This window comes from Poromitra crassiceps (assembly GCF_964638095.1).
Source record: "Poromitra crassiceps genome assembly, chromosome: 12".
Lineage (NCBI taxonomy): Eukaryota > Metazoa > Chordata > Actinopteri > Beryciformes > Melamphaidae > Poromitra > Poromitra crassiceps.
The window spans coordinates 41800124-41825433 of record NC_139632.1 but is presented as its reverse complement, the minus strand read 5'-3'; the positions used below and the strand labels follow the sequence as shown (position 1 = coordinate 41825433).

Here is a 25310-nt window from a genome sequence, read left to right as displayed (position 1 = left end):
CACAGCAAAAAAGTGTCTAGGGATAGTGGTACAATAGAAAATACCACGTGTGATAAAGTCACTCTAAACTCACTAGCCTACAAAGTTTATTACTAGGCTAGGGATATTATAGGAGCCATATTGGAATATTATTCTAGTGATGTATTTATTTATTGGGGGGGGGGGGGGGGGGGGTGGAGAGACAACTTACTATAACTTGTTAAACTCTGAAAGAAAGTAAGAGACTTTCGGACTCGCTTGTGATACAGTGTATCAAATGCTATAGTATACAGTAGCTAGTTTATAGTATACAGTAGCTATAGTTTACTCACTGACTGTCGCTCGTTGGGCTGAGCGCTTCACTGCTGACACACTGGTATACTCGTGCACGTGGTCGGTGCGCGTCACCGGAGGAGCGCTGTCGCTGGAGACCAGCAGAGCGGGGCTAGTCTAGACACTAGTAAAGGCTACTACTGTAAATAAAGAATAACAACCCCCAACAAAGTACCGTAAGTGGAAAACAAACAAACAAACAAGCCAGCCAGTGTCGGGTTAAGTGATAGTATTTCCTCTCATTCATTCGCTGGGTTTTCTCTCTCTCTCTCTCCCCCTCTCTCTCTCTCTCTAACCTCCCTCCCCCCTTTCTTTTTTAAAAGGCTATTTTCCAGATTTGAGGTTGCCAACTACGCCGGGGAGGAAAACATGGCTGGCTTAATGGCAGGTTTCGGTCATTTCACCCACGCCGTCGTGCGGGGCATCCCCGCGTCCCTGGCCGCCGAGGCGCTGAGGATCACCGCGGCGGAGGTGGACTTGTCGGCGGCGCAGCGGGAGCATGAGGCGTACGTGGAGGTGCTGAGGAGGAGGCTCGGGCTGGTGGTGCTGGAGCTCCCCGCGGACGACGCGCTCCCGGACTGCGTGTTCGTGGAGGACGCGGCCGTGGTCTGCGGTGACACCGCGCTCATCACCAGACCCGGGGCGGAGAGCAGGAGGAGAGAGGTAGGGGGAATGTGTCAACAACATAGCCTATAATGTTTGACAGCATGACTCAATAGCTGCTACACCGGTGGTAATAATAACAACAACAACAATAATAATGACAATAATAAGTTTGATTTGGTAAGTAGGCTAGTTAAGTCCCCCAAATTTGGTTTGCTGCCCGTCTTTTACTCATTTCGGCTTGGTGGTAAACAAACTGCGCGGATGCTTTTAGTGGTTAATAAAACTATATCCTCTGACCTCCACTCGGGATCATTATGATCAATGTTATAAACAGAAATCAATTGTGCGCTCAGAGAATCATTGATTTTGTCATCTCATTACTTTTCTAACACTAATGCATACAAAGCCAGGGTATTAGCCTATCAATCAGCATCCATGTCAGTCCTAAAAAGAGAAGTAATTTCTATTCTGCAAATAAAAGAGAGTTTTAGGTGGGTTTTCCATTCCCTCCACTGCGTCTGCATCATGCCTGACAGGCTGAAAATGTCACACGTGCCATACCGAGATCACAATGTCACTGTATGAAAGGGATATGGTGATTAGGCGTCAGGCAACGCCCTATGAAAGACGACCAGTAGTCATTAGATGGATTTACTTTGTGTCCTGGACTTATGCTGCATCATATTGTGTCCGTGCAGGAGGTTTCCTATTTCGCAGCAAATGTACCTTGGTATTGTAGCCTGTCAACTGTCACTTCATACTGAATGCTGCTGGTTGTCATAGGATTTAATGGGATGTTGTTGTTTTGTGAAGTAGATCAGCACCCAATCACACAGAAATTGGATGATTATGAATATGCATGGCAAGATCTACTTGTTTGCCAATAAATCACGTAATTTATTTATTTATTTTATTTGACACTTTATGAATACCCTCGTAAACCATCCAGATCAGGCCGAATCAAGATGATTTTGAAAACAAAACAATGGTATGTGTGAACTCAGTTGTGGTTGCCTAGTGAGGGTAGCTGCACTGTGTGTGTGTGTGTGTGTGTGTGTGTGTGTGTGTGTGTGTGTGCGTGTGCGTGTGCGTGCGTGCGCGTGCGTGCGTGTGCGCGCGTGCATGCGTGCGTGTGCGCGCGTGCGTGAGTGACGATGAGAGAGATGGTAGGACGGCTTCTGTGAAAGCCTGTCATTTCACATCAGTCACTTTGCTCGGCTCATTGGTGCTAATGGTCCCCAGCCACCCCAGTGGTAAAGATATTGATTGCAAAGCTGTGTGCCGCTACCTTCACACTTTTAATTTATGGTGACACAATATACCGTACATTTGCATGCAAATATGGACCTATCATGACGCTACTGAAGCCTTTTCTCAGATCTGAATTGTTTTGATATTTCATAAAGCATTACCAGTGATTTGGTTTGGTTTGGACCCAAATTCTTGTGCTTGTGGGAAATGTCTGACAACTGTTATGACATTTAAAAATGGCAAAGTCCATGAGCAATATATTTGCAAAAACAAGAAAATGTACCGAGTTGATTTGGAAAATGCACATGACATTTTATTCTCTCATCTTAAAGTTGCAAGCTATGCAGCAACACAGTGGTATTGGATCGTTTTAATCAAAACTTGTTGTACTTTTCAGTGAAACAAAGGTCGATTGTCTTCGTTTGATTTGAAATGCCCTGTCCAGCAGGATGCATTGTGGAGAATCATAAATAATAATCATAAATGCTTTGTTCTACTGCTGAGGTTATGGGGTAGTTTGAGCATGGATGAAATGAATAGGGATGGTAATGTCTGAGTGCTTCTCATCACCCTCATGCACATTGTTGAACTCTTATTATTAATGCGTGTCTACTTGCATGGAGAGAGGAGGGCATTTTTCATCATTTTCCTCTCTTCTCATCATCCTAACGTTTGCACCGTAAGTATGCAAGATGTAGCCAGATACTGTCAGCATCACCACAGGGCAGGAACACCCTGTCCCTGATGGATGCTATGGCTTTTATGATGACCAAAGGCGGGTACCGTCTGAAAGGTTTCCTTCAAACTTTGATAACTAGCTCGCTGTCACCACAAGAACTGGCTTAGCAGCAAATAAGCATGTCACTCGTGTTTCAGCCTGTAACACGTGTGACCGGTCAGATCACTGCGCTGCGCTTCCCTGATGTTGAATGTATCATATTGCATCATGCCATGAAAAGCATCAGCAGAGATATTGTTTTCTAATGTTATGTCACAGCAGATACAAGCCCTGTGAGCAGGGCTTGTATCTGTCATCGGCTTGTTGTGTCTTCTAGGTCTTCCAGAGGCCTTATCAATAGACCCTTTTACTGTTTGTAAACAGCCATGATGTATTTGGTGGGCGGAGCCGAACTCGCTGCAAAAAGTTACAACGAGCGGTTCAGCTGTCATAGAAATATGGAAGATGCCGACGCCAACAGACAGGTTACCTTACACAAATAAGCCAACTCTTTCAATGGGGTGAGGTTTCCTGACCCGTACTCACTGTCAGGATGGGTCTAGGATCCAAACATCGCCAAAGTTGCAGTGCCGGACATCCTCATATTCCTAGTGGGAATGTCCAGCGTCTATACGCATACGCCACAAGACGTCTTTTTCCCGTATTCCGGGGATCTCTCTCGTTTCGGGCTTGAGTTCCGTGGAGTTTTGGATACCGCGGTGCATGCGCAACTACCCCTGTGACGTCCGCCGTAAAAGGGTCTATATCCACCATGACATAGAAGAGAAAAGGGGCTTTGGGACTGAGTGAGTTGAGTGTGTGTTTGAGCATACTTGGCATCGCGCCAACCGCTGGTCTCCATCCAGCCCGTTCCTCGTGGATCCACCGGCTTCCTGTGCTGCAGTTTGACGTGTGATCGCACGGAATCTTTCAGGAAGTGTTAAAGAGCGCGTGACCTAACGCAGACACATTCTTTCATTAGGTCATTAGGGCAGATTCACGGCCCACTTTGTGATGCTGAGGCGGTCACACAGGGACGTCACACATCACTGCACAGCTATTCTTTCCACCAGTATGTTCAACAGTGGTTGCCACTGACGGAAACCAAAGGCCAAAAACTGGGGTTGACAATTTCTCAAAATGGTTGCCAATGGCAACCTGGCAACTCTTAGGTCCATGTTCAGACTAGGAGGCCAAATCCAATTTCTGAACTTTAATGACCTATTAATGATTCTATCCGGATTGCTTTTATGAGTCTGGACGCTCCAAGTCGAGGCTACAGCACAACAACAACACTGCATGCTAATGCTGTGTTATTAGCTCGCAATAGACTACTTGCACAACTCCACTACTTCCTGAAATGAGTAGGGCATCTTGGTTTCCTGTCCTACACTATTGGATGAACTGATTAATGTCAGGTGTGCCTGATCACTGTTGTTGTGACTGCAGCAGTCAGGCACACCTGACATTAATCAGTTCATCCAATAGTGTAGGACAGGAAACCAAGATGCCCTACTCATTTCAGGAAGTAGTGGAGTTGTGCAAGTAGTCTATTACACAGAGACAGGACGAGCAAGATTGATTCTGGAGAGGACGACTTTAATTAGATGTGTCTGAAGAAGAAAGGCCAGCACTCTCAATGTCCTTTTAGTCGTTTTAATCAATCTGGGTCAGAGTATAAACACTGTTCATCCCCCCGCCCTCCTAACCCCCCCCCCCCCCCCCCACCTAAAAGATTAATGATGAACTACAACCAAGAAATGGCTTTTTTATCTACTGGTCAGAGTTCAGTGCTGTTTTTCTGCCTCGATTCCTGTACTTCCAGCTCTCTCAAGCCCCTTTCAGACATGCCCTGGAACTCTGTGTTCTCCAGAGGGGACCCGGGTGGCGGGTGGTGTGTGTATGAACACAGTTTGTTGAGCGACGTGCGCCCCTCCGAGAGGCTCCTTTCACCCGGATCTGTGACTAGCTGCTTCCCTAGATGCTGGCTTCACTTCAGTCACTTTCAGTGATGCACGAGGGGCTTGTCACTGCGCCCCCGCTCTCCTGCTCAACTTGCCAGACTAATTGTGTCAGTCACTTTAGAGTCACACAGACTTGATTAAGGTTAGAGGCAGTGGGGTACATGCTCTAATGTTGAATTTGGAATAAAACATTAAAAACAAGTTAGTTATACGAGTCTGGTATGTGTGCTGCCAGTGAAACTTTGGACTTTGAAGTATTAATAAGTTATTGACTGTCAGGGTCGAATGCCTTGGTGGAATTTCTTCAAATTGGACTCAAGGATGAACTGATTCGATTTTGGTGGTTAAAGGTCAACGTTCAAGGTCACTGTGACCTGACGACCGCCCGTTCCATGCTGGTTAACGCGATATCTCAGGAACGCCTTGAGGTATTTTTTTTTTTTTTTTGGCTTAAATATCCACTTGGACTCAAGGATGAACTGATTTGATTTTGGTGGTCAAAGGTCAGGGAAGGGGGTGGGGCTAAGGGAAAGCGGCCATAGCGAGGGATAGGAAGGTTGTAGAGCGTGGGGGAGTGGCCGGGGGGATGCTGGTGATTTAGGCAATGTAATACATAACTCGGGCACTGACCAACAGTTTGGTTATGCAATGACAATAAGTTTGGTTAGAACTTTGAATTTCTGTCCAACACATTTCTAATGCAGTAGCCTCGTTGTGCCGTTTGATGTACTCTGAGATTTTAGGCTGATACTAAAAATGACTCCTATTACTTCATATTACAACGGACTTCTTTATTAATATTTCCTTATCTGCAAGTGGCGTATAAGGCAGAGGCTTTCAAGGGGCTCCAAACAGTTTCAGGGGAGGCTAAGTGAATGGAGGTGGAAAATATTAGTTATTAAAAGGAGATCTCATAGGATAGCCTAAATGTGTGTGATTTGGTTAAAGAGATAGTTCAGAGATACAGTCATTTGGGGGAGTTTGACAGTTTTCCCCCACTTTCCCAGAGTCAGAACAAATCAATGCCTTCAGAGTTCAGACAGACCTTTGTTGTATTATATGTATAATTATATGTATTATATGTATTTGGTGTAGAAGGATGTCAAACAGCAACATCAGGCTATCTTGGCTCAAATGTTGAGTGTCTATGGGATCACATAACATCATCATGATCCCATAGGCATCCAGGAATTGAGCGAGGGGGGGCTCCTTTTTCCAAGCTTTGTCTGGGGGGGGGAGGCCCACAGTCTCACACTTTGAAAACCCCTGGCGTAAGGTATTGAAATTCTGCCCAACGGTTTGTAAATGAAACATGTATTGTGAATGGCAGTGGAGATGTGTCTTTGTGCACGGGGTTTTGATAGCATGCCTCAGTTGACAATCACACTGAAGTTGGCCTTTAGTGCTGAATAGGCTTTTCGTTTCCCTGTCCCCTCTCCTGACCTTAAAGGAGAAGTTCACAGAAAAACAACACTGATTAATTTAACACGTGACCGCACACACATCCGAAAACTGTAAACAGTTTTGCAGTCATTCATTTAGTTTGACAATTATTGAGAGTTGATTTGAGTTAAAGTTGATGCCAGTGATGTCATTTATGCATGAATGTATGTACGTACGTGTTTTCCTAGGTTTTCAGTATTTTCAGAACCCAACAATTCCGCATGAAGAAAAATAAAATAAAATCAATGAATTCAAGTTGACTAATTTGTTACATCTGAAGAAAATGTGTAATTGCAGAGAAGAGTTTTGGCGGCTTTCATAATTCGTGGATATCATGAAACTTTGCTCCCAGTGCAGACAGGCTACAGTAACATTCACTGTATAACTAGTATAGCTACAATTTGAATCAATGAATCAAGCAGCCTATTAATGTGCAGAACTCTTTTTTTTGGTGCTTAAATATTCAGATTTGCAGGAAGGAAGGAAGTGCAGATCTGGTGTTGATGGATTTACAATGGGTTTCATTGTTAGTGTGGCATACCATTCACTACTCACAAGTGTCTGAGTTGCATGGCTGTTTCTCATTTTCAAGCTGTTGTATTGAGCAGCAGTCCTTCATCCATGGATTTCCTTTGCTGAGGCTTTATTGATCTTTCCCCCTCCTGATTTCCCCAATTATACTCGGCCAATTTTCCCCCCTGCTGCCCCGGTCGCTGCTCCATCCTCTCCCGACCTGGGGAGAGCCGTAGACTAGCGCCATGCTTCCTCCGACACATGCACAGTTGCCAGCCGCTTCTTTTCACCTGACAGTGGGGAGCTTCACCGGCAGGACGTAGCGCGTGGGAGGATCACGCTATTCCCACCAGTTCCCTTCCGCCCCGAACAGGTGCCCCGACCGACCAGAGGAGGCGCTAGTGCAGCACGCAGACATACCCGTAATCCGGCTTCCCACACGCAGACACAGCCAATCGTGCCCGTATGGACGCCCGACCAAGCCAGAGGTAACACGGGGGCGCGAACCCGCGACCCCCCGGGGGTTGGTAGGCAGGGAATCTACCGCTACACTTTTATTGATCTATTTTGATGGACTCTAGCATAGTATTAAATATTTATACACTTAGAAAACCCCTTTGGCAAAGTCCCATCAGTTTTCTCTGCAGAATGGCTGGGCTCACTGTCCGCGACAGGGTGAAGAGCTCTCTGCTGCTCCTCCGCATCCAGAGGAGCCAGCTAAAGTGGTTCCAGTCACACCAGACTGGGAGGTAGACCCAGGACATGCTGCAGACACACCAGACTGGGAGGTAGACCCAGGACATGCTGCAGTCACACCAGACTGGGAGGTAGACCCAGGACATGCTGCAGACAGTCACACCAGACTGGGAGGTAGACCCAGGACATGCTGCAGACAGTCACACCAGACTGGGAGGTAGACCCAGGACATGCTGCAGACAGTCACACCAGACTGGGAGGTAGACCCAGGACATGCTGCAGTCACACCAGACTGGGAGGTAGACCCAGGACATGCTGCAGTCACACCAGACTGGGAGGTAGACCCAGGACATGCTGCAGACACACCAGACTGGGAGGTAGACCCAGGACATGCTGCAGACACACCACACTGGGAGGTAGACCCAGGACATGCTGCAGTCACACCAGACTGGGAGGTAGACCCAGGACATGCTGCAGACAGTCACACCAGACTGGGAGGTAGACCCAGGACATGCTGCAGTCACACCAGACTGGGAGGTAGACCCAGGACATGCTGCAGACAGTCACACCAGACTGGGAGGTAGACCCAGGACATGCTGCAGACAGTCACACCAGACTGGGAGGTAGACCCAGGACATGCTGCAGACAGTCACACCAGACTGGGAGGTAGACCCAGGACATGCTGCAGACAGTCACACCAGACTGGGAGGTAGACCCAGGACATGCTGCAGACAGTCACACCAGACTGGGAGGTAGACCCAGGACATGCTGCAGACACACCAGACTGGGAGGTAGACCCAGGACATGCTGCAGGGAGGCCATCTCCCAGCAGATCCTCCCTGGAGGACATGCAGCGCTGCTCTGCCTGCTGTTGCTACTGTGACCCTGGCCCACATAAGACAATTCATAGTTACATGGAAGGCAGAACTTCCAGCAGACAAATTAAGGCCAACTATTAAAACCACCATAGGCCAATTATTGAACTTTAAAATCCATTGAGTTGAGCTCCATGTAGAGGTCCTCAATAGCTTTGGATAAAGCACAAAAGGAGTCTTCCTCTCAGAGGTCCTTACCTTTCTTTGACCTAAACACAGATAACCTCCCAATTTGCCATTGCAATGTGCTGCTCTATCTGAGAGGTCAGGTGGAATAGAGAGTTAGACCGTTGGGATAGTCTTGGCTCAGCAGACTTATGGTTAGTTTGACTTAGGCCTTGGCCACACTGATCCGTCAGAAAATGGACAGAATGGATAGACGGATAGATTTATGTCCGTTGCATGTACAAGTAACCTACTTGTACAGCAGGTGGCGGTAAGCACCTTGAATGTGTCAGCGACCCGCCTATAAACCGAGAGAAGAAGAAAGCTGGCGTCAGCTAGCTGTTAGCTCTGTGCGCTACGTTACTTATGTGGCAATAAAATGCCACCGAATGACCAGATTAGATGGTGAAATCAGACAGTGACACTGACTATCACATTGTACAACAGCGGGATGGTGTACACAGCATTAATTATAGCCTCCTTCACCGCCTCGGCCACCATCTTCTTTGAAAAGTTGAAACAAATCTCGGAACGCCTCCTCTCGAGACCTCGACTCTGATTGGCTAAACGGACATTGACTATCCGACCATCCGACCATCCGATACGTCCATCCAGAAAAAGTTCATCCCTCTTCAACTTTCTGTCCATCAAAACGTATGCAAATTTTCTGGATACGTACGCTTCTGAGTGCTCCACGGACAGTCGGACAGCTGTCATTGAAAATGAATGGAAGTGAACAGAGAAATGAACGCACACGGACAGCCACCACGGATCAGTGTGGCCAAGGCCTTAGGTCCGTACAGTACAGTACAGTACAGTACAGTACAGTACAGTACAGTGCAGTACAGTACAGTACAGTATGCATAATAAGTCTTTCAGAACAGAAGTGCTGATCTAAGCCCAGTCTTCCTATTTATTTGGTTTGTCTATGCGTGTGGATGAATTTACCACCAGACACCAGTATTGGTTCCACCAGTTAGCTGTTTGATTGCTTCTGTTACTGAACATCATATTTCATGGCACGCTAATGTTATACGTTGGATATTTGTGGAATCATGTTGAGGTGATGGTGAGCCTGCTAGAAAATTAAAACGATATCCTTCCGATGTGGCAGCCTCACCTTTTCCGTCTTCTGCCACCATTTTGACTGGAGACATAAGACTAAAGTTCAGAATCAGAACAAGCTAACGCAGGAGAGATGCTCGATCTAGCCTTGATTGAATAAGCGTCGGTTAAAATCCGTCTAATCCTGACTTTGATCAATTACTGTTCAAATGCGATGATGACAGAATGATAAAGTGTGAACCTATTTTGAAGTACCGGTCTTAACAATGAGAGTCTTATAATGGTGCACTACTGTAAAAGCAGTAGTTAGTTACCGAGTGAGTTATGCTCACTGTGTCTGTGGAAAATAATAGTTGTAAAAAAAAGTAGTAAAATCTGTCATAACAGGGGTAGAAGCCTTTAAGGTGGCACTTTACTGTAAGTCTGGGAAACAGGATGGAAAGTTCCACAAAGCTCCAGAGACACAATATTTAGGTCACGTTTTTTACAGACGTAATATTTAGGCCCAGTCCTCTGAGTTTATGTGTCCGTGCGCGGGCCCCTTTCCGGCCGTGCCTCGGCCCCAGAGTAACACCAGACAGCACAGAAGGCTTGTTTTGACTAGACGGGGTCCGTCCTCCTCCTCCTCCTCCCCGGGTCTTATGTGACTTCCTTCACGGAACCGACCTGCTTTCCGTCAGGGCGGGGGGGTGGGCGTGTGTGGGGGGTGGGAGGGTGGGGGGGAGGGGGGGCTTGACATCCGCGTGTGAAGGGGGAAGTGGAGGAGGAGAGCTGGAGCCTGACAGTATGCATGTGGGACGGGGTCAGCGTGCCTTCCCCAACTGTCTGTCACATTCCTGTCACATTGAACCAGCCCTTCCTCTCGCTTGTTTGTCTGTCTGACTCCTCGTCTGGCTCGTTCTCTCATCTCTCATCCTTCTTCTTCATAGAGAGGCAAAGTGACCGCCTACTAGTACTTCCTGCTTCGGCGCTGTACCAGAGATTTTTTTCATCCGCCATTTATTTTCCCAGAGACATTTCGTAAAATGCTTATCAAAATAATTTCACTTCGTCAAACCAAACGGTCCAGCTATATTTAGAATCGGGAGAGAGACCATATAGAACATTTCACTCAGACCAACAAACGAAAAACGACATCGAAAAAATATTTTCTTCAAATACGATTTTTTTTTTGTTGTTGGTCCGAGTGAAATGTTATGTGCTCTCTCCTGTTTCTAAATATAGCCGAACCGTTTGGTTTGAACAAGTACAACTATTTCTATAAGCATTTTACGAAATGTCTATGGGAAAATAAATGGCGGATGAAAATCTCTGGTACAGTGCTGAAGCAGGAAGTAGGCGGTCACTTTGCCTCTCTATTGGGTATTGCAGTGGCTATTTTTACATGCACAGAGTAAACCGGCTCCGTTTAGTCTGTTTACATGCATGTTTGATAACCTGATATCCTAACTGACTACCCTGTAGCTATGAATCAACCTGCCTCAGTTCCCAATATAAGTTACTTCCAAATGCAGGAGAATGAACTGATGATTCCGATAACAATAGTAATATTAAATGCTGCTTGCCGCCATGTTTTTTGGTGGCATCAAAACGTTCCCAGTCGCAGTGAGCCGGAATGTCCGTAAAAACTAAAAGTGAGAGGATCATTTACCTCCCGAAGTAAACCGTTTAATATTGGAGAAAGCCAGGCATCTTTAACCCGTTTTCGCATAATCGGAGTAGGAGCATAATAATAACACTTCATGTGTGTACCCCAAAAACAGGCAATTTAATAATGGAATATACTCTTAAGTATATACGCATGAAATCAATGAGGGAAACAAACTACAGTCGGATATTTCCCCCCCCTCCTGTTTCCTCTTGTATTCGTCCGGCCGTCTGTCTGTTCCTCGCCTGTTTTCACTCTCATCACAAAGCGTCCTGTATACGTCCTGTACATGTTTTTTGTTTATTTTTTTTATTTGTTTTTAGCACACATTAAAACAGTGCAAGGAGGGAACGAAGCCCACAGGGCTTGTACGGAGTTCCACCCCTATCAACAATCATAATCGTATAATCAAAATCATATAAAAAATAATCATATCAAAAAAATTACAAAGTTACAATAGGCTAACAGAAAATTAGACTATTGACATCCCCAGGCTAACACAATGACTTATGCAGATAAATAAGGAGACAAGGTACAAAGCAGAGCGTAGCAGATGGAGGAATAAGGAGACAATATACACAGATCAGAGAAGGGCACACAAAAGAAGGCAAAAGAAAAACAAGGAACGTGACAATGGCAAGGGCAGAGAGGGAGTTTGATTGATGGTTGGATGGTTCATGTATGGATAAGATGCTTTTTAAGATGCTTTTGAAAGAGTGAGTGAGAAGTTATGGATCGGAGTTGAAGACTTAATTCACTCCAGAGCATGGGGCCTCTATAAGAAATGTTGTGTTGATGACTTGATGTTCGGGTGAAAGGTAAATAGAGGTTATTATTGCTGTCTCTTGTGTGATATGAATGTATGTCTGAAGTGAATGCAAAGAAATTTCGAAAAGTGTCGGGAAGATCTTGCTTTCTGTAAGTAAACTTGTGGATGAATAATATAATAACGTCCTGTATACGTCCTGTACACGTGCTGCCTGCCAGCCCCTAACTCTCGTGTGTAGCGGCCAGGGGGAGGGTTGTGTAAAGACAACGTGAACGGACCAAATCCCCCCCGACACACACACACACACACACAACACACACACACACACACACACACACACACACACACACACACACACACACAACACACACACACACACAACACACACACAACACACACACACAACACACACACACACAACCCGCACTGACCTTCCCCACCCTGCCCCCTTCTGGCCCGGGGTTCACCCGCCCGCCCCCCCGCCCCCCTACCCCACTGCCCGAGCGCAGCACAGCAGGCTGCTAGACAGCTGCAGGACGACACTTTGCGAACAGGAACTCCTCTCAAGCCCGCGAGATGACCGGGTCACCGGGGGTGTGTGAACGTCTGGCCCGGTATGTGAGAGAGAGAGAGAGAGAGAGAGAGAGCGAGGAGAGGAGGGGACGACACAGGAAGAGGGCCAGGCATGGTCGCGCTGAGGTCAGAGGGGGCCGCCGCGGAAGCCTAGACAAGAACCTCCATTTGTCCAGGATGGGGGGTTTTTGTTTTATGTTAGGGCTTCAGGTTTTTCCACACACGTCCCACGTTCATTTACACGTTCCTGCTTTCTCTTCATTTCTCCGTCTTTTGTCGGCTGTCCCGATCACATCCATGATCTGGGTAAAGAGAGAGGAGAGGAGAGGAGAGGAGGTTCAGGCACAGCTTGACACTCTGAGACGCATCATGTGGATATGGGGAATTCTTTGTTCAGAACGTTGGAAGATATGTCAATCAAGAGAGACTAGGATTCATGAATTCAGAAACGTAATTAAACGAATCAAAGCATCGATCCATATTTTGACGCACACTCCATCAGAAGCTATTGCGCAGTTACAGAGAGAAGACCCCCCCCCCCCCCCATAACCCCACAAGAGTGGGGGTACGCAAATGGTGGTGGGGTGTGCAGATCAGCATGCGTACTGCGTCAACTGCGCCACTGTCACACACAGTGTTGAGACAGTAGGGGAAGATCTTGTGTCATTTCTGCTTGGAGTCTCCACGAGAGTTATTAACTGCCAATATCCACTCTTATTGATTGAGGGAGGCGCAGAGCTGAACAGAATGGTCTGTGTCTCTCGCAGGCTGCAGCCATCAGTCTTGTCTGTCAGCCCTGTTGAGAGTTACGCTGAGAAGTTCCCAGCTTTCATTGCTGCCGCTGAAGAACCACAAGCTCCTAATAGCTCCTCTCTAGGCCAGATGCTGTTGTTGCACTGCTGCTAAAGCTTTAGAGTTGACTGGACTGGCTTTGCGTTTGATGCAACCGGTGCCCCCTGCACTGCACTGCTGCTATGCCCATTCATCTTTGACTGTACGTTTTGAACGTGGTCATCGGCAGTGGGGTCAACAAACTTGATTCTCGCCCATCTACGGATCTGCAACCATAAAGTGTTCCACTGCTCTATCCCATTGTGAGACATTCCTCTAAGAGCTACTGTAATGTCAGGCGCACCGTGTCAACTCTGTCTGAGCAGCAGACACCGAGTGTGTTGTAAACTCTTCACCCCTGCGCCTCCCACTGGGTTTTGTATTGACATGTCAAGATGAAGCCATCGTGAAGCAGACCTCAGAGCCCCAACGCCACATCGCTATGAAGCCAACATCCGCTCCAAGCTCACCGCTTAAAATAGACTCTGCTCTTTCACAGCCTCATAGTCATTGAAGGTACAACGAGCAACAATAATGTCTCTGGTTTGACCCTGGGTCAATGAGGGGAAGAGACACACACATGTACTGCTGCACGCACAGACACACACTATACACACACACATGCACTGCACGCACAGACACACACTATACACGCACACATGCACTGCACGCATAGACACACTACACACACATGCACTAGTGCACACACAGACACACACTACACACACACACACACACACACACACATGCACTGCACGCACAGACACACACTACACACACACACACACATGCACTGCATGCACAGACACACACTATACACACACATGCACTGCATGCACAGACACACACTACAGGGCCAACCTACAGTGGTATATCATGACATGATCTGCATGGACTCCTGTCCTTCCTCCTCTATCTAACCATCGATCTTGTTCCTTCGTATTAGGGATGTCACGATACTGTAATTTCTACTTCGATACCGATACCCAGGAAAATATCGATACTCAATACCATTTTTGATACGACGGGAAGGGGGGATGACGACACATCAAGACGCATACAAATAAAGTTAGACAGATGGACGGACGGACGCACACTTCTCCATAATCTAGGTCTGATCAAACTTTGAATTTAGACAACAGATTAGCCCTGCTCTAGCCATCAGCCTATCAGGAGGGAAAAATCTGTGATTTTTCATTAAAAGAAAGCACTGGCTGGTATCAAAACTGTTACAAATGAGTATTGTATCCGTTTAAAAAAATTTGTATTGATACTTATCGATACTATCGATACCTGTTGCAAAGGAGTATTATATCAGATTCAAATTCTCAGTATTGATACTTCTCGATACTATCGGTACTTTTGACAACCCTACTTCGTATAGAGATGCTCGTGTCGACTTCACTCTCATTCTTGTTGGATGGCGTCCTGGGAGGAGCTAATGCAAGGCTCGCTCATACTCGGCGGCGTCTGTTTCCAACGTGAAACGTTGTGAAACACTGTTTTCACATCTGCCTGATCTCGCACTTCACTTCACACCGCCAAGCCAACATTGTTTGAAAACGATCTCTCTGACGGGAACACGGAGCCATTCGTCTCGACAGCCCGACGTCGTTTATCTCCTGTCGTGTTTGCGCGTCCTGCCCACAACATTGACTCTTATCTTCTCTTTCTTTTTCTTCTCTTTCCCCGGCAAACTCTTTGTAGTCGTCTGTGGATTTATCCACATCTGACTTGAAAGTGAACAGGAATGCGGCGCTCTGTATCACATTTGTTGACATGTACACCAATCACAAACTGATTAGAACTCATCGCTCGTATGAAAAATCTGTCTTTGGAGAATGCGTTCACGAGCCTGCTTTTAATATGTGTCCGATCCATCATGCCGTGTAGCAGCAAGGCTGTTTTATGACATGATTCTGCTCTCAGTTTGGATAGGCCTGCCTTTTTGGCTCTTCGGCGAAAGTGATCTATTTCAGACGTTTGAGCAAAAGTTTGATTCCACAGCCTCATTCTGAGTTAGCATTTTTCATTGGCTTCATTATTCAGTCTGAATAATGTGCTTCCCGGAATAGTTTTTTCATCGTGTTAAAGTAGAGGGCACGGCGCAAATTGAATTTAGCGGTGAGTAATGAGAGCTTTTAACAATTTGAGCCTCTGTGGATTTAGCCTGTGTTTCATAATGCACTGTTTCTATGCTAATACATGCTGTAAGTGGGATTAGCCAGGATGCGGGCAAATAAAATTACCCTCACAACATCATGGAGCAAATCCCCCAAGTGTGAAGATTCTGTTATTTTGATTTTCAAAGTCTGTGAGAATGTATATAGAATCCCATTACACTATATATATATATATATATATATATATATATATATATATATATATATATATATATACATATATACACACACACACACACACACACACACACACATACTGTACATACATGCATGCATACATACATACATACATACATACATACATACATACATACATACATACATACACATACATAACATGAGACATGAGAGGTGAGAGGCAGGTGTGTAGTTTCCAGGCTGCTCAGGGGCACTTTACACGAGGACGGTTTCCTATGATGACGGGGAATTATTGTATCCTTAGTGCCTCCCTTTTAGACGGCGACGGCAAATTTGGGCTTAGGAAACGACACATTTTGAAACCACCTTCTAGAGTGAAATTCTTGGTGACACTTCCCGCTGAGGGCTCCATGTAATCGCTTGAGACGGCTCATTTCAGAAACTCTGACGTGCCTGCACACGCGACACACGCGATTACACCATAGCCGTGCGCGAGTTGGCAACCATTTTCAAAATAAAACGTCAGTATGAATGAAGTCTGGCAACATTCAGAATTAAGCTACACTGCGGCCAACTTCAGTTACATGTTCATAACGTTACTGCTGCGAGGAGCCGATGGCTGTACCCGGTCGGCATTTAACGTTAGTTACAAAAGCACGTCGAGAGTGTTTTCTCACTGCCAGTAGCCTAACTACAGTAGGGTTTGACAGATAGCTAGTCCGACCGGTGTCAGCACACTCAGCGCTCCCGGTCCTCGCTGCTCGTTAAAGATTTCCAACACGCGTTATTCTGATAAACTGGTCACATATATGTTACGTTCTCACCCGACAAATATTAAAACTTTAAAACAGTTTGGGGTTTATTTTAGCTTGAAAAAAGCTTTTTGGCAAGTCTAAATGACTGCGGTAGGCGTACTCTACTTGCGTGTTTAAAACAGGAAAGACGATTACGAAATGACGTCATGCAGAAGCGTCCTTGTATGGGCAAAGAATAAGGTGATCACACTGCCACCTAGCGACCTGGCATGTACATTACGGCGTTTTAAAAATTCAACAGCGCTCATGTAAACAGGGAGAAGGTGTGAAGGAAAAGGTGTGAAGGAAACGCTATTGTGTTGTTTCTTCCAGAAACTGTCCTCGTGTAAAGGGCCCCTCAGAGAGGGAGTCTACCGTATTCAGTGTGAGGCACAGGAGGTGAGAGGCAGGTGTGTAGTTTCCAGGCTGCTCAGAGAGGGAGTCTACAGTATTCAGTGTGAGACACAGGAGGTGAGAGGCAGGTGTGTAGTTTCCAGGCTGCTCAGAGAGGGAGTCTACAGTATTCAGTGTGAGACACAGGAGGTGAGAGGCAGGTGTGTAGTTTCCAGGCTGCTCAGAGAGGGAGTCTACAGTATTCAGTGTGAGACACAGGAGGTGAGAGGCAGGTGTGTAGTTTCCAGGCTGCTCAGAGAGGGAGGCTACAGTATTCAGTGTGAGACACAGGAGGTGAGAGGCAGGTGTGTAGTTTCCAGGCTGCTCAGAGAGGGAGTCTACAGTATTCAGTGTGAGACACAGGAGGTGAGAGGCAGGTGTGTAGTTTCCAGGCTGCTCAGAGAGGGAGGCTACAGTATTCAGTGTGAGGCACAGGAGGTGAGAGGCAGGTGTGTAGTTTCCAGGCTGCTCAGAGAGGGAGGCTACAGTATTCAGTGTGAGACACAGGAGGTGAGAGGCAGGTGTGTAGTTTCCAGGCTGCTCAGAGAGGGAGTCTACAGTATTCAGTGTGAGACACAGGAGGTGAGAGGCAGGTGTGTAGTTTCCAGGCTGCTCAGAGAGGGAGGCTACAGTATTCAGTGTGAGACACAGGAGGTGAGAGGCAGGTGTGTAGTTTCCAGGCTGCTCAGAGAGGGAGTCTACAGTATTCAGTGTGAGACACAGGAGGTGAGAGGCAGGTGTGTAGTTTCCAGGCTGCTCAGAGAGGGAGTCTACAGTATGTGTCGAGCTGGTGCCATAATGTTGTCAGAGTGTCAGGAGAAGCACAGTGGGCCTTAGGGAGGGGAGCCGTGTGCTTGTCTGCTGCAGCTGTTGCACCTAAGTGTCACTTGTGCACGCACGCACGTGTGTGTGTGTGTGTGTGTGTGTGTGTGTGTGTGCTGCTGCTATCAATCAGTCGCACGTGTGTGTGTGTGTGTGTGTGTGTGTGTGTGTGTGTGCTGCTGCTATCAATCAGTCGCACGTGTGTGTGTGTGTGTGTGTGTGTGTGTGTTGCTGCTATCAATCAGTCGCACGTGTGTGTGTGTGTGTGTGTGTGTGTGTGTGTGTGTGTGTGCGCTGCTGCTATCAATCAGTCTTTATCGTCTCACAAGGGGACATTTAGTTGGCAAACCACAATGGCAGCCTGAAGGTATAGACCACTGAGATATATGATATTTTTATATTTTTATTTTAATCCTTTGATATCGATTATGTCCAGAGATCGATTTTTTTATTTAAATGTCTTTATTTTATTTTATTTTATTTTTTTGATAAACAGGCTAAAATAATATGCTGTGTGTGGTAGTTGAAACATAGTTTCAAGTTGACGATTATTTATGTTTGTAGTTGAAACAAAAACATAAATACTGTAGGCTACATGGAAATGGAAATGTTTGATCATTAATATCTACTTTTAGAAATTATATAGGCTGAAATCAAATCACTGTGCATAATTGTGAAAGTGTCTTTATTGACAGATGAAAAGGCTGTTATTGACCCTTTGTCACCACCTGGTGAGTAAATATATGTGTAACTAAAACTATTAAAATTGACAACCGGTCCGCAACGTTTTTTCCCCATGTATCTACTTGGCGCAAAAAAGGTTGGGAACCCCTGTGTTACATACAGTCATGTAATTCAGGTTACAGCTCAAAAAACACATTTTGGTATCACTAACCAAATCGATATTGAAATTAATCGAATCGGAATCGAATCGAATCGAATCGGGATTAATCAATTCGCAACCTTGTGAATCGGAATCGAATCGATTCTTGAAATTTGAACCAATACCCAGCTCTATAGGTCGATGGTATAGACTGACTTTAAATGAAGCAGTTAAATGTGTGTGTGTGTGTGTGTGTGTGTGTGTGTGTGTGCGTGCGTGTGTGTGCGTGCGTGTGCGTGCGTGCGCGTGTGTGTGTGCATGCGTGCGTACGTGTGATGTGGTGGGGTGGGGCAGGGCAGCGAGCAGGGCGGGGCAGAGATGCGTGTGGTGCTTCCTGTCTGCGCTGGGCCGTCACAGTGTGGTGTGATGTCTGTTCTCACGCCAACCATCATACTGAAAGAAACACGCTCTTCTTCTCAGCTGTTACACACACTAACCTGAAAATGAGGCCAAGGCAGAAGTACCATAAAAGGCTTTTCCTCAAATGGCCACTTGAGGCTGGCTGGAAAAGGGAGTCATTCTCCATTCACCCCATGTTAAAATGCCCGATTTTACAGCAGAAATAAACATGCTTACAGCACAGTAAAAAGAAAAGAAAAAAAAAGACATAGCTAATTGTACCCTTCCTGACAACTGTACCTCCTCGTACAGTACATTTTCATATAACTCACCCGTTTACTGTACACAGTCGATGGCTACAAAGAGAAGTCTGATTCTCAATGGGAAAATGAGCCGACTTCTCACATGATGTATTACCTCAGTAAACACTTTCCTAATGAGTTGTTGGTCTCACTCGCCAGTTTCAAGTCTTCTTCAGTGTCTGGTCTTCATTTAGTAAATTATGGTCCCATTGAGAGTAAAATAGACAATAAAACAGACTATGTTTTGGGGTGTGATTGACAGGTTGCTAGTGCAGTGATTGACAGGTCGCTGATCACAGACCAGTAGTAGCTGGCGCTGCAGCTCTCCATTGTCGTCACTTATGGCTCCCAAAAAATCCAAGATGGTGACGGTCACAATGCGAAACTCGAGACTTCAAAATAAGAGTCCAGAAACGAATGCGTGACATGACATCACGGTGGCTATGTCCATATTTGTATACATCATTGATCTGTATTGTTTACTTGATGTTATGTGCTACTACTGTACAGTATGTCCCGTTCTCTAAGACCAGGGACCATGTTGGAAATAAGTGTCCGCACTTTTACATGTTTATCCCTTGGATTTTGTTGTATTTTATATCCATAATAAAATAAAATATAATCACACACACACACACACACACACACACACACACACACACACACACACACACACACACACACACACACACACTATCAAGCCTGCTCAGTCGAGGAGAAGAGGAGAGAATACAGTAAAGGATGCACTTTACTTTGCCAGTAACAGTGTTCAACAGTAATTTCTCATGGTAATTCAGTTCCCTCAGCCCCTCAGTATCATCCATTTCCATTGTGTTCCAGCTATTGATTCTTCTCCTAGCTGCAGACTTCTACAGTGTCTCCTCACCAAGATGCTCCTGCATCAGGACCTTACCTTCTACAGTGTCTCCTCACCAAGATGCTCCTGCATCAGGACCTTACCTTCTACAGTGTCTCCTCACCAAGATGCTCCTGCATCAGGACCTTACCTTCTACAGTGTCTCCTCACCAAGATGCTCCTGCATCAGGACCTTACCTTCTACAGTGTCTCCTCACCAAGATGCTCCTGCATCAGGACCTTACCTTCTACAGTGTCTCCTCACCAAGATGCTCCTGCATCAGGACCTTACCTTCTACAGTGTCTCCTCACCAAGATGCTCAGGCATCAGGACCTTACCTTCTACAGTGTCTCCTCACCAAGATGCTCCTGCATCAGGACCTTACCTTCTACAGTGTCTCCTCACCAAGATGCTCCTGCATCAGGACCTTACCTTCTACAGTGTCTCCTCACCAAGATGCTCCTGCATCAGGACCTTCTACAGTGTCTCCTCACCAAGATGCTCCTGCATCAGGACCTTCTACAGTGTCTCCTCACCAAGATGCTCCTGCATCAGGACCTTCTACAGTGTCTCCTCACCAAGATGCTCCTGCATCAGGACCTTCTACAGTGTCTCCTCACCAAGATGCTCCTGCATCAGGACCTTCTACAGTGTCTCCTCACCAAGATGCTCCTGCATCAGGACCTTCTACAGTGTCTCCTCACCAAGATGCTCCTGCATCAGGACCTTCAACCCTAAAGTCATTATGTAGACCGATGTAGCTGTATGGGGTCTACAGAGGATGAATCCCACTCAACACAGCTGCATATATGTAGCTTTTTATTAGTGCTTCACAGTCATTTACAGACTGAAACTACACACCAATTTGCATACATATATTACAGTATATCAAAACAGCAGGGAGATAAAAAAAAATACACTTTCAATAATTGTGAAAGTAGTAGCATACCGTGGCGTGTACAATCTACATTGAAATGTAAACATGGCCAGATCTAGTGCAAATCCTACGAAGAAGGGATTCTGGAATGCTCTGGTAATATCAGCAGTCTGGGGGAAAGGAGGGGAAACTGTGTGAAGAGTGAAAACTAGGATCTATGGTTGTTGATGAGTCTTGTATCCATCTACTTTCGACCAGAGTGGCGCTGTTGAGCGCTGTGACGGCTGGGCTCTAACGCAGAACAAATAATATCACCAGCACAGACTTCGGATGAAAAGAGGCATTTAGCCTCATTTAGCTTGGGAGCGAAAGTCGCATGCAAGTCTATGTACCGAGACGGGACTCTTTCTAGGCGCTAGCCGAAAGAGTTCCAACGGAGCTAGCGTACGGTGTGAACGGGGGCTTAGATGCTCCCATGATCATGTGACATGTCCTCTTTTGCACACGCTCCACCTGGGTGGACGAGCCTCGGGTGAGGCCCTGGTGCCAAGCAGGGACGACGGGCTATGCAGATGTAGATAGGGTACTTTTCAACACGTGTTGCAGATGTATATATATATACGTTTAACTCATACATAGAGGTCAAAGGGAGGTCAAAGGTCGTTAAAAAAACAAATGACGTGGCTAGAGATGAGACTGCATGTGTATATTCTCTAGTGTAACTGGTGATAAATCTGGGTCACCTGACGAGGTGTGACACCGACCACATAAGACCGTAATGAAGCCTCGATCCAAGCTTTTCTCTTTCTTTCTTTCTTCTCCATCTGAGCCGTTTGCTGAATCTCTGCATACACTCACAAAGGTGCTCTGCGTCGTACACTCACAAAGGTGCGTCCCTCCCGCTCCCAGGTGTTTGACCAGGATCACTCACTAATCCCTGCAGATGAGATGTTTGCTCAGATGCGAAGAGTTAACAGCACATGGCGTGTTACGCAGTTAGCTCGTTGGTGCGTATGAGTGTTTCTGTGTGCATGTGAGGCGGGGTGGAGGAGGGGGGGGGGTGCTGTGAGGCGGGGTGGAGGAGGTGGGGGGGGGTGCTGTGAGGCGGGGTGGAGGGGTGGAGGGGGCGGGTGCTGTGAGGCGGGGTGGAGGAGGTGGGGGGGGGGTGCTGAGAGGCAGGGTGGAGGGGTGGAGGGGTGGGTGGAGGGGTGGAGGGGGTGGTGCTGTGAGGCGGGGTGGAGGAGGTGGGGGGGGGTGCTGTGAGGAGGGGTGGAGGGGTGGAGGAGGGGGGGTGGAGGGGTGGAGGGTGGTGCTGTGAGGCGGGGTGGAGGGGTGGAGGAGGGCGGGTGCTGAGAGGCGGGGTGGAGGGGTGGAGGGGTGGAGGAGGGGGCGGGTGCTGTGAGGGTTGCATATGAAGCTCGGGGCTGTGAAAATGGTCAGATTTGGGACACGGCTGCATCATGGCAGGTGTTACATAAGGCCCTTTTCCATTGTGTAACTGTGTTTGTTTAGTCTTCCCAGCCAATAGTTTAGTAAAGAGATGGTTCTTGGGAGGGACTTGGGAGGATACACAGGCCTCAGAGGTGCTGCCTGCAGCTGAAGTGTTTTGTTGGCACGGCACTTGGAAAAAGAGACATCAACACTGTTGGGAAAGACTCTCGAGAGAGAGCGCACGGGGAGGTGCAACTCTGACTCTTTTTTCTCTCTTCTTCATTCATGTAAGGAATGCTAGTAGTTTCGCCGTTTGTCATGTTTTTTTGCACTCCGTGTGGAAAGAATGTGTAAGCTTTGCCCCTGCATCGAGCTATGGCAGGCTGCCTCACCATTGTTTGATCATTGTATTATATTATATTATATTTATATTATATTATAATATATATTGCCTTTGCAGTTATATTGTACAGCTGCTGCTTACATAACTGCATCTGCAGCCGATGGATCCCCACATTACAACCCTCCTATGGGACTGGACAGACACATTTTGACGGGTCTCTGATCATTGGCAGTGTGTTCAGTTATTCAGTGTGTTCAGTTATTCTGTATCGGATAGGAGTCGGACATGGCTGTAACGCTGCCAAGGGTGAGCATTTGAGGGTCACTGGGCCCACCTCTATTAATTAAAAATGCACTCACAGTAAAGTGAGACGCTTTACATAAATACAGCCGACAGATGATTGCATAACGAGGCTGTTGATCAGGGCCCCGGCCAATCAGCCGTCCATCTTTTAAAGATGTATCCTAAATCAACAAGGCCCCATCAGTCTCCAATACTGGCTGAAATCATTTACGTTGCCGGGCAACAAATACAATTAAAGCCAGCAAGCATGTTTTGGCTCATCTTGCTTAGCAACAAAATGTAGTTACAGGAAGTAAAAAATTGAATTACTGGAGGCTTCGGAAAAGTTCCAGTACCCTCCACGCTTAAATAAATAGCTCGGGCCCTCGTCAACCCTTGGCAGCCCAGAGGGGTCAGTCAGCATTTGGAGCGAGGGGGGAAATCAGCCCTGACAGATTGACAAGCGTCTCCGCTTCTTAGCGCTTCTTACCATAAACTCAGGCTCCAAACCCACAATAAGAACTCATCTGCTGGGGCCCGGAGCAGCGGGAGACTTCCGCAAAACTGGAAAAAAGTTGCCACGGAGGAAAGACATGGTGCGCACACACGCACACAAGCGCGCGCACACACACACACACACACACACACACACACACACACACACACACACACACACACACACAGAGCTAGTAAGTTAATCTTTCACTCTGTCTCTCTTACACACACTGATGTGCAAACACACGCGCACACATTGGGTCAGTACACGTGCTATTGCCTCACTCCACGCATGTCCTCAAATCCACTTAGCAGGTGTTTGATAGCGCAGAGCATAGAAGCGTGTGTCTATGCAAGCGTGTGTGTGTGTGTGTGCGTGTGTGTGTGCGTGTGCGTGTGTGTGTGTGCGTGTGCGTGCGTGTGTGCGTGTGCCTGCAGCGTGTCTCTGAGAGTGAGTTAATCATGATAGCGCTGCAGGGGGGAACTCACTCACACTCAGTCAGTCTCTCACTTGCTGCCCGGCCTGACTGAGAGCAGCCTTGACAGGTGATCACAGGCCTGGAGCCATGAGGTCAGGAGGCTGACTGATCAGCCGGAATGCTCGCTACTATCAGTTAGCTGGCAGGCTGGTTCAGCACATATCAGTTAGCTGGCAGGCTGGTTCAGCACATATCAGTTAGCTGGCAGGCTGGTTCAGCACATATCAGTTAGCTGGCAGGCTGGTTCAGCACATATCAGTTAGCTGGCAGGCTGCTTCAGCACATATCAGTTAGCTGGCAGGCTGGTTCAGCAGCACATATCAGTTAGCTGGCAGGCTGCTTCAGCACATATCAGTTAGCTGGCAGGCTGGTTCAGCACATATCAGTTAGCTGGCAGGCTGGTTCAGCACATATCAGTTAGCTGGCAGGCTGGTTCAGCAGCACATATCAGTTAGCTGGCAGGCTGGTTCAGCACATATCAGTTAGCTGGCAGGCTGCTTCAGCACATATCAGTTAGCTGGCAGGCTGGTTCAGCACATATCAGTTAGCTGGCAGGCTGGTTCAGCACATATCAGTTAGCTGGCAGGCTGGTTCAGCAGCACATATCAGTTAGCTGGCAGGCTGGTTCAGCACATATCAGTTAGCTGGCAGGCTGGTTCAGCACCACATACAGTATCAGTTAGCTGGCAGGCTGGTTCAGCACATATCAGTTAGCTGGCAGGCTGGTTCAGCACATAGCAGTTAGCTGGCAGGCTGGTTCAGCAGCACATATCAGTTAGCTGGCAGACTGGTTCAGCACATATCAGTTAGCTGGCAGGCTGGTTCAACACATATCAGTTAGCTGGCAGGCTGGTTCAGCACATATCAGTTAGCTGGCAGGCTGGTTCAGCAGCACATATCAGTTAGCTGGCAGGCTGGTTCAGCACATATCAGGTAGCTGGCAGGCTGGTTCAGCAGCACATATCAGTTAGCTGGCAGGCTGGTTCAGCACATATCAGTTAGCTGGCAGGCTGGTTCAGCACATATCAGTTAGCTGGCAGGCTGGTTCAGCAGCACATATCAGTTAGCTGGCAGGCTGGTTCAGCACATATCAGTTAGCTGGCAGGCTGGTTCAGCAGCACATATCAGTTAGCTGGCAGGCTGGTTCAGCACATATCAGTTAGCTGGCAGGCTGGTTCAGCACATATCAGTTAGCTGGCAGGCTGGTTCAGCAGCACATATCAGTTAGCTGGCAGGCTGGTTCAGCACATATCAGTTAGCTGG

At 47.0% G+C, this 25310-nt stretch overlaps 1 protein-coding gene across 2 annotated transcripts in view; it reads left to right on the top strand.

Moving 5' to 3' along the window:
* Positions 1 to 680: 680 nt before the first annotated feature.
* ddah1 (dimethylarginine dimethylaminohydrolase 1) overlaps positions 681 to 25310 on the top strand; it is a 96203-nt gene continuing 71573 nt past the window's right edge. For both annotated transcript variants that reach the window (XM_083647441.1, XM_083647440.1), the window contains exon 1: positions 681 to 975. In XM_083647441.1, coding sequence (XP_083503567.1) covers positions 682 to 975 — 294 coding nt within the window. In that variant the 5' untranslated portion in view covers position 681. The remainder of the gene's footprint in view (positions 976 to 25310) is intronic.